Source organism: Gallinula chloropus (assembly GCF_964237585.1).
Source record: "Gallinula chloropus genome assembly, chromosome: 6".
In the NCBI taxonomy this organism is placed as follows: Eukaryota; Metazoa; Chordata; class Aves; order Gruiformes; family Rallidae; genus Gallinula; species Gallinula chloropus.
The window spans coordinates 2903920-2916941 of record NC_140091.1 but is presented as its reverse complement, the minus strand read 5'-3'; the positions used below and the strand labels follow the sequence as shown (position 1 = coordinate 2916941).

Here is a 13022-nt window from a genome sequence, read left to right as displayed (position 1 = left end):
AGGCAAAGCTGTAACAAGACATGACTCAGTTCTGATGGCTAAAGGTAGAATCCTGTTGCTTTGCAGCAAATCATACTCAAAGTTACAAAGGAGGGAGGATGGGGATGACTGATTCCAAAAATAAATAACAAATCACCACTTGGTTAAGAAGTGTTTCAGAGAGACTTACCTTCCTCAGAACCTTTCTCCCCAGGATGGCGAGTTCTGAAGCCCAATGCACAGGGAATTAAAGTGTAAACATTCACATATTTAATAGTACCATCAAAATAACCATCATCACTACATTAAAAATTTCAAAAATGCATTTGCTTATGGTCCTAATATAAATTAAATATAGGAACTAAAAGTAAATAAATTTAACATTAGGTAATACTATAAATAAAGGTAAATGCGTTTAGTGTACCTTTGAGTCATAAAAATGCCTTAAAAAACAGGGAAGTTTACAGCTTATCACCAATAACTGGATACCACTGCCATGGTTTTTCTTTTCTCAAACATTGATGAGTCTACATTTGACAATTCAGAATGATTTTTGGCCACTGAACACTTGGATGGAGGAAGAGGTGTGTGGGATGTCCAGGATGAAGTCCAAGTTTTATTTCACAATAAAACTTCTTTGATTCCCAGCGCTGATAACAAGGCTCTTTCTTTTCAAAACCTTAATTTTAAGTGCTTTTTTTTATTATTTTGGTTTTTAACTCGTTTAGATATCCATTTTGCGAAGACTCATCCTGCTGAAGGAGTCTCTGAGGGAGAGAAAATACAATGATGAGCTCATATTTTCCATGATGAAATAAGAAGCCTCTTCAGATGAATGATTCTGTACTTGGGTTCCAGGATTTTCTACAGCTGGCTACTATAAAAATTAAGTCATGGTTTGGGTGGGAAGGGACCTCAGAGCGCCCCCCTAGTCCCACCCCCTGACATGGGCAGGGACACACCTCATCAGCCCAGGGTGCCCAGAGCCCCATCCAACCTGGCCTTGAGCTGTGCCAGGGATCCAGGGGCAGCCCCAGCTCCTCTGAACACCCTGTGCCAGGGCATCCCCCCTCCACAGGAAGGATTTCTGCCTCCCAGCCCCTCTCCAGCTGCCCTCCTGCAGCTGAAGGCCGTTCCCCTGGGCCTGGCCCTCCCTGCCCTGGGCACCAGCCCCTCTCCAGCTCTCCTGGAGCCCCTCAAGGGATGGGAGGGGGCTCGGAGCTCTCCCCAGAAGCAGCCTTCTCCTCCCCAGGCTGAGCCAGTCCAGCTCTCCCAGCCTGGCTCCAGAGCAGAGGGGCTGCAGCCCTCCCATTATCTCCGTGGCTCCTCAGGACTTGCTCCCACAGCTCCATGTCCTCCTTGCCCTGGAGATCCCCTGATGTGGACACAGCACTGGGTGGGGGGGATCATTTAACTGCCCATGGTTTACTGACGTGAAAGCTGGCAGAACATTTAATTCACGAGTACACAGAGAAGCAGCACAGTATTTAAGGCTTTCCAACATATCTCTAAGCAGGGTGTGCCCAATACCTGCAAGAGACCGGGGCTGAATGCCACAGGATCTGAAAATACCAGGACCAAAGTGCTTGTGAGGTTCCCACCCAGGTCGGGAGGGCAGCACCAGTCCCTTCCCCATCCCCTGACAGGGAACGCTGCCTCCAGCACACTGCATGTCACTGGGGAGAACTTAAATGCCATGAACCTGGGCATGAGGGAAGGGCCTTCAAGCAGGACCTGACAGACAGGACAAGGCATCCACCTCAGGCACTGAAACATGGCTGAGCACTGCTGTGACCTGGGAATACTCATCTGCTTCACCCAGCACTAAGCCTTGTTTCTCTTCTCACAGCACCTCTCATGCTCCCCGTTGCTCTCTGGAGAACACTTACACGGGGAGAGGTTCCAAACTGGAGCTGTGCTCCCCTAAACTGCCAGCACAGATATGAGCTCAACTCCACATCCACACAGATCTAAAGGCTCAGTGCTAAGGATGCTCCTCCCAAAAAACACACCCCATCCCATGCACAGGGGAGACCATGATGCCAGGTGAAATGCCTTGCTGAGTGCTGACACCACAGCAAAAGATCACATGGAAGGCAGCAGCTGGGAAACACTTCTGACCCTATTCTGGGAGCCAGAGCCCTGCTAGAAACTTGATGTACCTCAAGTGTCCCTCACTAAGGGCTCTGCCCTGCATCATGTGCTCCCAGAGGGGGTTTTCCATTCAGTCTCACTGCAGACAAAAAAGAAGCCCAGACTCCCAGCTGCCCGGTCTTCCAGCATGGAAGACACCAACTGTTTTTCCACCCTGTCTGCCTTTGGAGCTCCTCATCCCAGTTCCACTGGGAACAAACCAGTGTCAAAGTTCTGCCACGCTGAGGGTGGTTTTGACTCTAAAGAGAACAGGATGCAGGATGAAAATAAACTAATGGAAAAATTGCTCATCAATTGGGAAGAAGAGGAACCACTGCAAACTCCACCAGCCATCACTGCTGGGGAGGGGATGTGCCCTGAGGTCAGGACAGAAGGGAAAGGGGGTGGACTCAGCCAAAAGAGCCACAGCTGAAAACAAAGAGCTGTCACAGGTTCACCAGGAAGATCAGACACCCCATTTTACACCCTCCTTATCTCTGCTGAAAGAGTAAAATCAGATATCCACCTGTGGCATGTGACTGGCAGCACGGCCTTATACAACTGTGGGATCTTTCTATTTATCAAAGGCTGCAGAGATTCCTTCAACCGGTGGTAGTTCCTTTCGAGCTCCCGCTGATACTCCTTCTGGTCTGGACCGATCAGGCTCTTGTTCTTGCGCAGAGCATCTTCACACCTAGGAAACAAGAGCCTGTGAGACTCTGCCACATAAAAAAGGACCTGTTTGCCAGAGAGCTGTTAGGCTAATAGTACCAAAATATATATATCATTCTATTCCCCTGGGATGACACAAAACGTCCTCCTCTGTCTTGTGTTTTGGGTAATGAAGACTCAGCTGAACAGGTTGGTGTTCACCGGGAGAGGAGAGGATGTCCAATTTCAATTTCACTTCCAGAGTGGCAGCTCCTTTTTAGTTTTAATTTACTCTCCAGTTATGTTTATCCTCCCTGAAAGAAATGAAATGCTGATCTCCACACAGCCACTTCCAGTGCAAGAGGTCTTAGGGATGGATAGATCCACAGCTCTCACCAGGAAAGGTTAATAAATAGCAGGCTGGGAGATGTTTTTCATGGTGAGGGTGACAGAGCCCTGGGACAGGCTGCCCAGGGGGGTGTGAAGTCTCCTTCTCTGGAGATACTCAAGACCCATCCGGATGCCTCCCTGTGCGACCTGTCCTAGGGACCCTGCTTTGGCAGTGGGTTGGACCCAATGATCTCTGGAGGTCCCAACCCCTACAACTCTGTGAATCTGTGAAGTTCACCAGGAACTCTTCTACTTGGAAAGATGTATTTGTAACAAAGGGCATGAAAAGAACTGCACCAGCAGCGCCACTTATTGCATGTGGGAGAATCACCCCACCGCTGGGTCTATTTGCACTGAACATTTTTATTTATTATTATGTTTTTTAATCCCTTGGTGCTTGCAAACCATGCTCGATGGAGGCTGCAGTCTGCATTACTCAAGAGGAAAGCAGAGCAGCCAGCACACGTTTCATGAGAGAATTCTGCAGCACCCCACTGCTCCGTCTGGAGAAACTCACTTCAGAAGGAAGCTCAACCTCCTGGCTGGTCTGGTGGTTTCTCCTCACCCTGCCAAGCTGTGAGTTCATCTGTGCTGTGTGTTCTGACACGGGAACGTTTGCTCACGACTGAGATGAGCTGTGATCTCTAATTCCTTCCCAATAAACAGCAAAGCCACGTGGCTTCTGCCCCTTAAGCTGTGGACCAGCAGCACCAACAACACACGGAACCAGCTGAGGAATACAGCTGCATCCAGAACCTACACAGAGTTAAAATGCAAATACTCCTCTCTCCCAACACCCCCTGTGCTACTGTGCTCGTGGTGGTGCCAGCTGCACCTGTCAGGCAGTTGGAAGACAACACTCCATACCTTTTCGTGAAGTCTTTGAAACAGAGCCGTAGTTTGTTGTGGTGCCTGAAGAGCTTTGGATCATTGGGTATATCACACAAGAAAACTTGGGCGACTTCTAACGGTCCCTTTAGGAGCAGAAGAGAAAGGAGTGAGTTTCTCAGAACTGCCCATCATATCCAACCACCAGAGAAACTTCTGGCACACAGATACATTCATAAAACACAATGTTTCCTTACAAAATGCAGCTTGAATATTCACAGCTGGTAAATCTGGCATAAATCACCCAACACTGTGACACCCCAAGCGCTTTCAGCCTGGGTTTTGGGGAGTTTTATAATTAAAATTCTGCTTTTGGAAAACAGTGTGAGAAAACACAGGGGTTCTACGTTTGTTTTCTCTTATAAGGACTCTTGACAAAGTTTACTCAGCTCCCAAGTAAGACTGTTTAAATGATGCAGATGGAACCAGGGAAGTGTTTGCCAGCTGCAAACTCAACCCAGAACTTGAAATTCTAGCTGATTTTTTTCCAGCTTGCATATTAATAGAGGTTTACTCATATTCCCTCATGTTTTCCCCCCTCTATTTTTCCCCATTCACTAGTTTTCCTTTACATTTTGTTCAAAAACCACAGCAGGACACAATCCCACTTCCACCCACCAGAGCCTGTCCAACCAAAGGGAACGTAATAGAACTTGTTATTAAAGGGAAAAGGAGAAGCAGGCAGAAACAAGTGTGAATGCCAGGAAGGAGCAGGTAACTGAGGGAGGGCTGGCTCTTCTCAGCCACTTTCCAGACCTTACTCAAATGGCAAAGTCACTGAGAGCAGCTGGTCTAGACCCACCAGGAGCCTTAAATGTGTCCCACAGACTGGATGGGGAAAAAAGTCCAAGGTGATTTAGCAATAACGCCCAAGGCTGAGCATCCGCTGCACCAACTGCACTACCCCAGTGTCTCCAGCTCAGACAGCGATCCTCACCTGGTTTACTGTGGTACCTACTGATCCTTGCAGCACCATCTGCAGCATCTTTGGGTCCGCAGGGTCTTGGTGGGTGGCAAAAGCTAATTCCTGTGTTTTCTTCTGCATGTCTTCTATGGCAACTTCAATAGGTGTCAAAATGATCTACGGAAGTAGCCAGAACAGAGGACACTTGTTATGGCTGAGACTGCTGGCCAGGCACTGACTTTCAGAAGCACTAAGGTCACCTTGGGGTGGCACAGTGAGGCGGTGGAGGACACCAACAGGACTGACAGCCTGGACAGAAGGACCTGGGACACACATGATCTCAGTCTTCGCTTAGGAACATCAAGAAAAGGTTTGTTTTTTACAGGTGTTTCTACACCTGGGTGCTCAAGAGCTTGTCCAGACTGAGCTTCTTGAGTGGGCAGACTTGTGTCCTTCTGTCATCACTGCAACTGCCTGGGGCTACGGCACGGTGTCAGCACAAGCATCACCAGCCACGCAAGCGAGCTGTGACGCAGAGCAAAGGACACACTGTGCACACGCAATGGCAGGGAGCGACCCGCGTTACCAGGAAGCTCACCACAAGTATCACCAGCTGCTGTGAGCTGGCCACACTGGTCAAAGAGCTGGCAGGACAATTCTAAACTGGTCTGGTTTTAGTTTAGGTCCAGTAGGAACAGGGAAAAGTTCAATTGATACGGGGGTGTTCTTAAACCCAAAATGAAGGAGTCTCCCACAGCGAACAGCCAGAGCGGCTCACGGCACCATCCGCTCTTGGATGAATTTATCCATCTCTGAGTGAGAGGGGAAAGGCAGCCTGGTGATGGCACATCTGTGTTGTTACGACAGCATGAAGGGACACGGCTGCAGTATCAAACTACACTCACACCAGTATATTACACATGAGTCTCAGCAACATTCCCTTCCCTCAGCCTTGAGGAGCAGCTCCCCCACCACACAGAAGCCCCTGAGGGCGCAGGGCTCACCTCCTCTTTGTGAATGACGTTTATCCTGGTTTTAATGTAAGGGAAAGCGTGGGATGTGGTCAGGATCGTTTTCCTCTTGAACTGCTCGTGCAGATCCCCGTGAGCTCGGCCGTCCAGCGTGAAGGGCGTGCAGTACATGAAGCGCCGCAGGTTGTAGTTCTTGTCGAAGTAGGTGATCCTGTCCTTCATCTCATAGGTGTCGAAGTAGGGCTCCACGTAGGTTATCTGGATGTAGGCCTGGGGAAGGAACGCCGGTGTGTACGGTGAGGGATGGGGTCAGAGGAGAGCTGAGTCCCAGGCACTGCAACAACCCAGCCCGCTCCTTTTCCTCCAGAAAACACCTCTGGAAGAACCATGACTGGTTTGGGCCTTTGCTCAGGAAAATCATGCTACTGTTGACAGGGACTAGGGGTGCCAGGAACTGCCAGTTTCTGGCTGGGGTCAAACACAGCACACTGTCCCTCTCCTCTCACACCTTTCCTTGTGGATAACCGTTCCTCGACATGCTCCTGTTATTTCTCCTACGCTTAAAGGACACAGCACGGGAATGACAAGATGGCAGAGCTGCAGAAAGGAGTGAATGGCAAACACCCTTCCTTCCTTCCTCATGCTCAGTGGAGACTACAGCAGCCTGGGGCTCTGCTGTCCTCTGGTCCCTTCACCCTTCAAGGGCTGCTACAAGGGCTGGGACCAAAACGGTGAATTCTGATTCCTTTGCTGGGATGTCTTTCCCAGCTCTCAGCCTGAGCAGTCACAAGATGCTCTGCACGTGGATTTCACCACCTGTCAGGTGAAATTCAGGGCAGGATTTGTCCCGTTCCATTTGCATACCTTCAGGACCTGTTCTACTTCACAACCCACACTCGTGTCCTTACCTTGTTAGGATCGAGTTTGCATTTGTCCACGGGGTTTGAGTCCTTAATCACTTCCAGCACATCTTCACCAAACCGTTCTCCGTAAAATCCCTACAATCAAGAAGAAATGCATGAAGAAACCATCAAATGAAGCCTTCAGAGATGGGGGTTGAAGGGACACAGGCAGATCTGGGGAGGTGATGCTCCATGTGCTTTCAAACAGCAGCTGCACTGGGGCTGGACGGGATCTGCTGAACCTCAGAGAATTAAACCTGTCACATTCCAGGGATAACAGGAAAAATCAAGCCTGACACCCTGGAAAGCAGGAGAACCTTCCACACGCACACACACACTGTGTGGCTCCAAACAAGCTGTTTAAGCTGTCTGTGCATCTGTGAGCTTGACTGACAATGGGGGTCACCACGGGATCTACCTGGGCATTGGGGCTGCATGGCAGCACGGCGTTGCTGGGCTGGGTGAACAGATGGATTCTAAACTCAGTTTCACGTGCTTAAACCTCACAAAGCACAGCTGCTTTCAGTGCAACATGACAGCAGCTCAACTGTGAGCAACAATGCGACATCACACCTATTGTAGCAAGTAAAATAAGGCCAGGTCTGCCCTCCAGCCCTATGAACAAGGAGCATGGCATGGCCCAGAGCCACGATGCTGGATGCTTTCCTACTGGGCATGGCCCCAGTTAGATTAACCAGAGCTGCCTTTGCTTGCTCACAGCTAAAACAACCTTTGTGAAAGTCAGACCCTGAGAGGCACCACCACCTTTTTTCAAGGCCAGGTCACCCATTCACACCAGGTGGCTGAAGAGAAATGCAAATGCTGTATGATATGGAATCACAGAATCACCAGGTTGGAAAAGACCTTTAAGATCATTGGGTCCAACTGTTCCTGTCCTGTGCTAAACCATATCCCTGAGCACCTCATCTCCCTGTCTGTTAAACACATCCAGGGATGGTGACTCAACCCCCTCTCTGGGCAGCCTGTGCCACGTCCTGATAACTCTTTCAGTGAAGAAACTCGAAGCATTGTAGCAGCTCTGGCTGCAAGACCAGGGAAAACCTGTGGGACTCCTCTCCCTGCATTCCTCCCACAGAGGTGGCACAGGCAAGAGGACAGGAGACATCAGGCCCAGCTCTGGGTCACTGCAACTGTTTAGCAAAGCTCGGCCTTGCACAAAGCCCAAGAAACACAGTGTGGGGTTTACCCAACGATTTTCATTTCCACCACTTCCTGCAATTTGGCAACAGAGCCCTTAAATAACTGATGCAAAAGTAAACTGCAACCTGCAGACCCCAATTTGAGGTCAGCCACCATCATCTCACCTCCAGCCTGTGGGAAATTTCGGCTAACTTTGTTATCGCAGGTTCCTTGTAAACAAACTCTTGCTCATCCAGGTCTCCAAATTTAGTTCCATAAAACCCAACACGGAAGTAGGTGCCAAACATCCTCTTTCCATCCTAGGTTTGGAGAAAGAAAGGTTATTTCAGTGTGGAGACAGGCATATCCCCGCGCACAGCTGCAGGCAGGCTCCTGAATTTATGCAAAGTAGAAAAGAAATTAAGAAAACAGGGAAAAAAACCCAAAACAAACAAACTAGAAAGAAGGGAAAGAAAACCACACCTGGAACTCAGCATGAATGCATTTAGCAGCAAACACTGCAATGAAATTATAAACTAACATGAAATTAGATGGATCAGTTATGACCATTAGCACAACCCTGCAATGACTTTTCCCACCCCAGGAGGAGTCTGGAGGTGTTGGATGTCTCTGAGGACCAAAGGTGAGTCCCTTTGTTGGGGTAATTAGTTCAGGCTCTCCAAATCCTATGCAGACACCCCTCATCATGGTGTGCAGCCTGTGGGGAGGTCCGGTTGCTGACAGCCTGCAGCACGCAGGGACAACACTGCACACAGACACCCCTGAGAATTACCCATACCAGAGCCCCCCTAATCCACTCTCAAGTAATTGCAGGATTGGGCTGATGTCAATGTCCAGCTCACTCACGCAGACACACACGCTTTGTAAAGAGCATGTCAATTGGGAGGTGTTACAATCTCTTCTAGCAACTAAGGTCTAGTACAGAGGGCCAAAGTCACTCCTGGTGAAAGCAGATGCAACCCACTGCACCATGTACCTGCTTCCACTTGAGCCAGTGGTGAATTTGGCCCAGAAATGTAACAAAAAGGAGAGAAACAAGGAGAAAGATTTTTCTGCTGGAAAAGTAATGAAGAACATCTGATTGAGAGAGAGAGAGAGAAAGGAAAGGCTTTAAAAATAAACCACCCCTTTGATTTTGTTAAAAATCCCCTCACGCTGCATGCACAAACCAGAAATGCCTTTCAGCAGGAAACTCTTGAGATGTTCACCTTTACTCTCGTGAGAAAGCGTGCTGTAGTATGTAGCTACACACTACTAGAGTGTGCTGCAGTATGTAACGCTCAGTGTTCTGAACCTGGGCCAGAGCTTGGTTTCAGGCAGCGCTCACACGCGCCCCGGCTGCCGCGTTATCATTAGTTACTTTTTAGTATTTTGCTATGGCAAAAGGGATCTCTTGTGGTGACTGAGAACATGAGCTATGGAAGGCAAAGGGGATAAATAAGCCAAACTGCATTTTTTTAAAAAAATAAAACCTCAAACAAACCCTCAGGAAAACTCCAGGGAGTGGAAAAAGCGCTGTCACAGCAAGCCACCACCACCTTCTCCCAGCCTGGTTTGGCTCCTTTCACCCCAGGCACAGCCAGGAGGACATGGCATTGCCTTTTCGGGGCGAGAGCTGCTGCCCACCCCAAATGTTCAGGAGGACAAAGCTCCCAGCTCTGCAGTGGAAGTGGAACTGAAATGACCAGAGCCAGCAGCATAATACCCACAGGAGATCCCGGCTTTACTGTGGGACATGGGACAGACACAAAGCCACCAGCTCTGCTCTCTGATGTGAGAGAACAAGGAGCTGGGCTCTAGCCGATCCCTTCGGGCAACCCCCCTCCAGAGAGGAGCTGTTACCCAGCCCCACCTGCCAGCACAAGCTGTGGGGCTTCACCCCACCGCAGCTGCCCCCAGGGTGCATCCCCCAGCTGCAAAGCTGTCACTGTTTTAATGGACGTCGCATCTGGAACGTCTCGGAGCTATTTCCCTGGGGTCCCTGTCTCTTCCTGTGCCTGTCCCTCTGAACCCACCCAGGAACAGCCTGATGAACCTACACTTACTCATCATCCCCTTCCAAGGCTACAGATCTGGAAAATACTCTACAGGCCAAAATCCCTCAATGCCCAGCACTTCCAGCTTCCTGCACTATTCTTTGGAACTCCATCTCAGTGTTAGAGGCACAAGACTGCAATTCCAGGGCTCCTTTCTCAACGTACTTCCCAAGGTAGCAAAACACCTCCCCAAAACCTTACACGGGGCCTGGGCATGTTCCACATGGTGGGATCTTGCCCCAACCCATGGGGCACAGGGCAGGCCTCAGCAATGGAGGACACACTCCTGCTCTCCAACTCAGGTGTTTTTTCCTACCTACTCAGCTAGTGACTTTCAGGCTATGAAGAACCTGGTGTCCACAAGGTACCTGCCACATGGACATCTGCCCAGACACTCCTTACAGGCAGTGTACGTTTGTGTTGCTGGAATAATAACAGCAGGTGAGGAAGGAAATGCTGTCTGTTGGTCAGCACCAATTAATGCAGTGTTCTGGTGGCATTTAATAAATGCATTAAGAGCAACGAGGCATTGGGAAGTCCCAGGAACGATAACAGTGGGGAAGCCTGGTGAGATTCAGTGCCCCATGTGAAGGCAGCTCCCAACTGATGGAGTTGCTTCATCGTCATGAAGACCAATTGCACTGGCTTTTCCTAATAAATCCTGAGTTGCTGAAACTAAGTTACCAAATATCCAAGGGAGAAAAGCCAGCACTGGTCAGTAAGAGAAGCATCAAAGCCCTGGATCCACCAGCCATGAAATGTATGTGACTCATGTTGGGGGATCTGTCCGTGGAAGCAAGGAGCTGGAAACATACTGCTCCAGGAGAACAAACACCTACAGGCTATTCTTCACCTCCAAGAGACATTTAGTAACTACTAGCCCCTCTGGGATTGGGAAAGCTCATTTTCTTGCCTGGTGTTAATAATATAGGATGTCTTGGATCTTTGAATTGAAATTTAGCCAATACCAAAGTCAATCTCATCACAGTACTGAAATCAAAACAATTAACTTGAAAATACTCCATGGTCTTGTTTCTGAAAGAGCTAAAAATGCAGATACAAGGGAGAAATTATTAAAAGCATTTTATCTCCTATTATTTTATGAAAAATAATAGGTCTTTGGGAGGAGAAGAGAATGAAGGTGAACACTGAATAGCCATTACAGAACTGGCAGAGCAGATAACAGCCACCATGATTTATGAAGGTTCATGATTTGTTATTATGCATGGTAAATACCTTTCAAAATTGCTGGGAATAAAGTTTGAGAGTTATCTCTTGCACACACAAAAAGCTTTGCCAACATTACTTGAAAAATCAGGACATGAGAGTGACCACCTGCTTTCTTGCCCAACACAGGAGTGCTGCCCAAAGGCAGATTTAGCCCAAGTATAGAGGAACACAAGAAGTTCCTTCATACACACCGTGCAGAATGCAAAATCCAACCTATTTTCTTGCTCATTTTTAACCAAGGTCCTCTGCAGTGTTGCCAACTATTACAAGCCTTCCAATATTGGGGGGGTTTGGGAAGTACCAGATCCCAGAGTCCTGCTATTTGATGGTAACCTCCTCCTGCATCCTTTTAAAAAGCAGTTTAGAATCCGAATGGATTCAAAGGGTGAATCCAATAGGGTGGAAAGAATTTTTTCCCTAAGAACTTTCCCAACTGGAAAGCAACCAGTAAAAGAATTCAACATTCAGTCAATGAACAAACACAAGAGCAAAAACCCCCCACCACTCAGTATGTTTAAGCAGGTCTCAGAAAGGTACCACTGCCAGATTCAAGATGCTTGCAGTTGGCAATACTGCTTCCCTTGTGACATGAGCTGGGGGAGTCTTGCTGTTGGCATAGCTCTTTGGTGAAATGAAATTGGGGGTTCCACAGTGTAAAATAAACAAACAAACAAACAAAACCCAAACAAGGGGTGGGGTAAAGGGGAGTGGGGAAGAGAGAGGAAGGGGAAAAAAATTCCACGAGTAGGAACTTACCACAACAGACAATAGTAAGAGTGGGGAGGAGGGTCAGCAACCAGGGCGATAGAGGAGAAAACAGAAAGTATTTAATTAGGGAAATTCCAAAACACAAACAAGCAGCAAATTGGCAGCAAATAAACTTTGAAATTAAAAAAAAGGGTGAGCATCAATTAAAGTATTTAAAATAAGGGGGGAAAAAAGGCAAAACATGCAACAAATCCAAAAGCTACAAAGCACAAAGACCAGAAAAAGTGTGGCAATGAAGGAGCAACGATGACAGACGAGAACAGAAACCATGGGTGTCTTTTACCATGCAGTAAAACATGACTGAGTGATGTTAGAGTCATAACCAATGACAGGATTTTCTTCAGGGGTCGATTTAGGGGCAGACTAATCAAAATAGATGCTCACAGGCCTTCATGTTTGTTGGCTACTGACCACAGGTAATATACACTCCTATGAGACAGACTCAGGACTGCTGGGCTACCACATCTCCTGGGGCTGTTCCCAGGAACAAGGAACTGATTTACAGGGCCAGCCTTTAGGTGTTGGGGGGCTACGTTTAAGCAACCAAATTTAATGTCTGGCTAGGCTGGAATTAAAACTGACTTTCAGACATCATCAGCCCAAATTATTTGCATCACACAATGTGGAAGAACTTTGTTCTTGGCCCCAGTTTGGGAAGCATGGGCTTGAACGCTATCCTGTGGTGGAAACATGGAGTGAGATGGCCCAGATTGAGTTGCCTGATTCAAAGAAAAGCAGAGGTAACTGGACAGCTGGGGACTAAGCAGATCATGTCACATCATCTTCACAGAACGTTTCAAATGTCTTCTGAAACTTCTCGATGCTCCTGCGCCCACTGTGTCCACTGGACTAGGGCCTGAGTTAGCAAACTCACTGTACTGTGTGCAACTGCAGATGAAGCCAACGGCTCTGTCGATTGTTTAATCCAAAAGTCTGGTACTCATGTGTGTGTGTGTGTGTGTTGTAGAGATGTGAGCAACCAGCCTCTCCAAAAATGAAAGCAGCAAAA

The 13022-nt window shown here is 48.2% G+C and overlaps 1 protein-coding gene across 7 annotated transcripts in view; it reads right to left on the bottom strand.

The window, feature by feature from the left end:
• Positions 1-121: 121 nt before the first annotated feature.
• The window catches only part of DOCK7 (dedicator of cytokinesis 7), a gene marked incomplete at both ends in the record, with an annotated part of 107117 nt that continues 94216 nt past the window's right edge, over positions 122-13022 (bottom strand). For 3 of the 7 annotated variants that reach the window (XM_084266022.1, XM_084266020.1, XM_084266024.1), the window contains 7 exons: positions 122-746; positions 2639-2806; positions 4021-4127; positions 4979-5122; positions 5950-6186; positions 6825-6914; positions 8144-8278. In XM_084266022.1, the coding sequence (XP_084122148.1) occupies positions 704-746; positions 2639-2806; positions 4021-4127; positions 4979-5122; positions 5950-6186; positions 6825-6914; positions 8144-8278 (924 nt within the window). Of the gene's footprint in view, positions 747-2592; positions 2807-4020; positions 4128-4978; positions 5123-5949; positions 6187-6824; positions 6915-8143; positions 8279-13022 lie in introns of those variants that run through there. The other 4 variants (XM_084266019.1, XM_084266018.1, XM_084266023.1 and 1 more) reach the window with 2 other exon arrangements.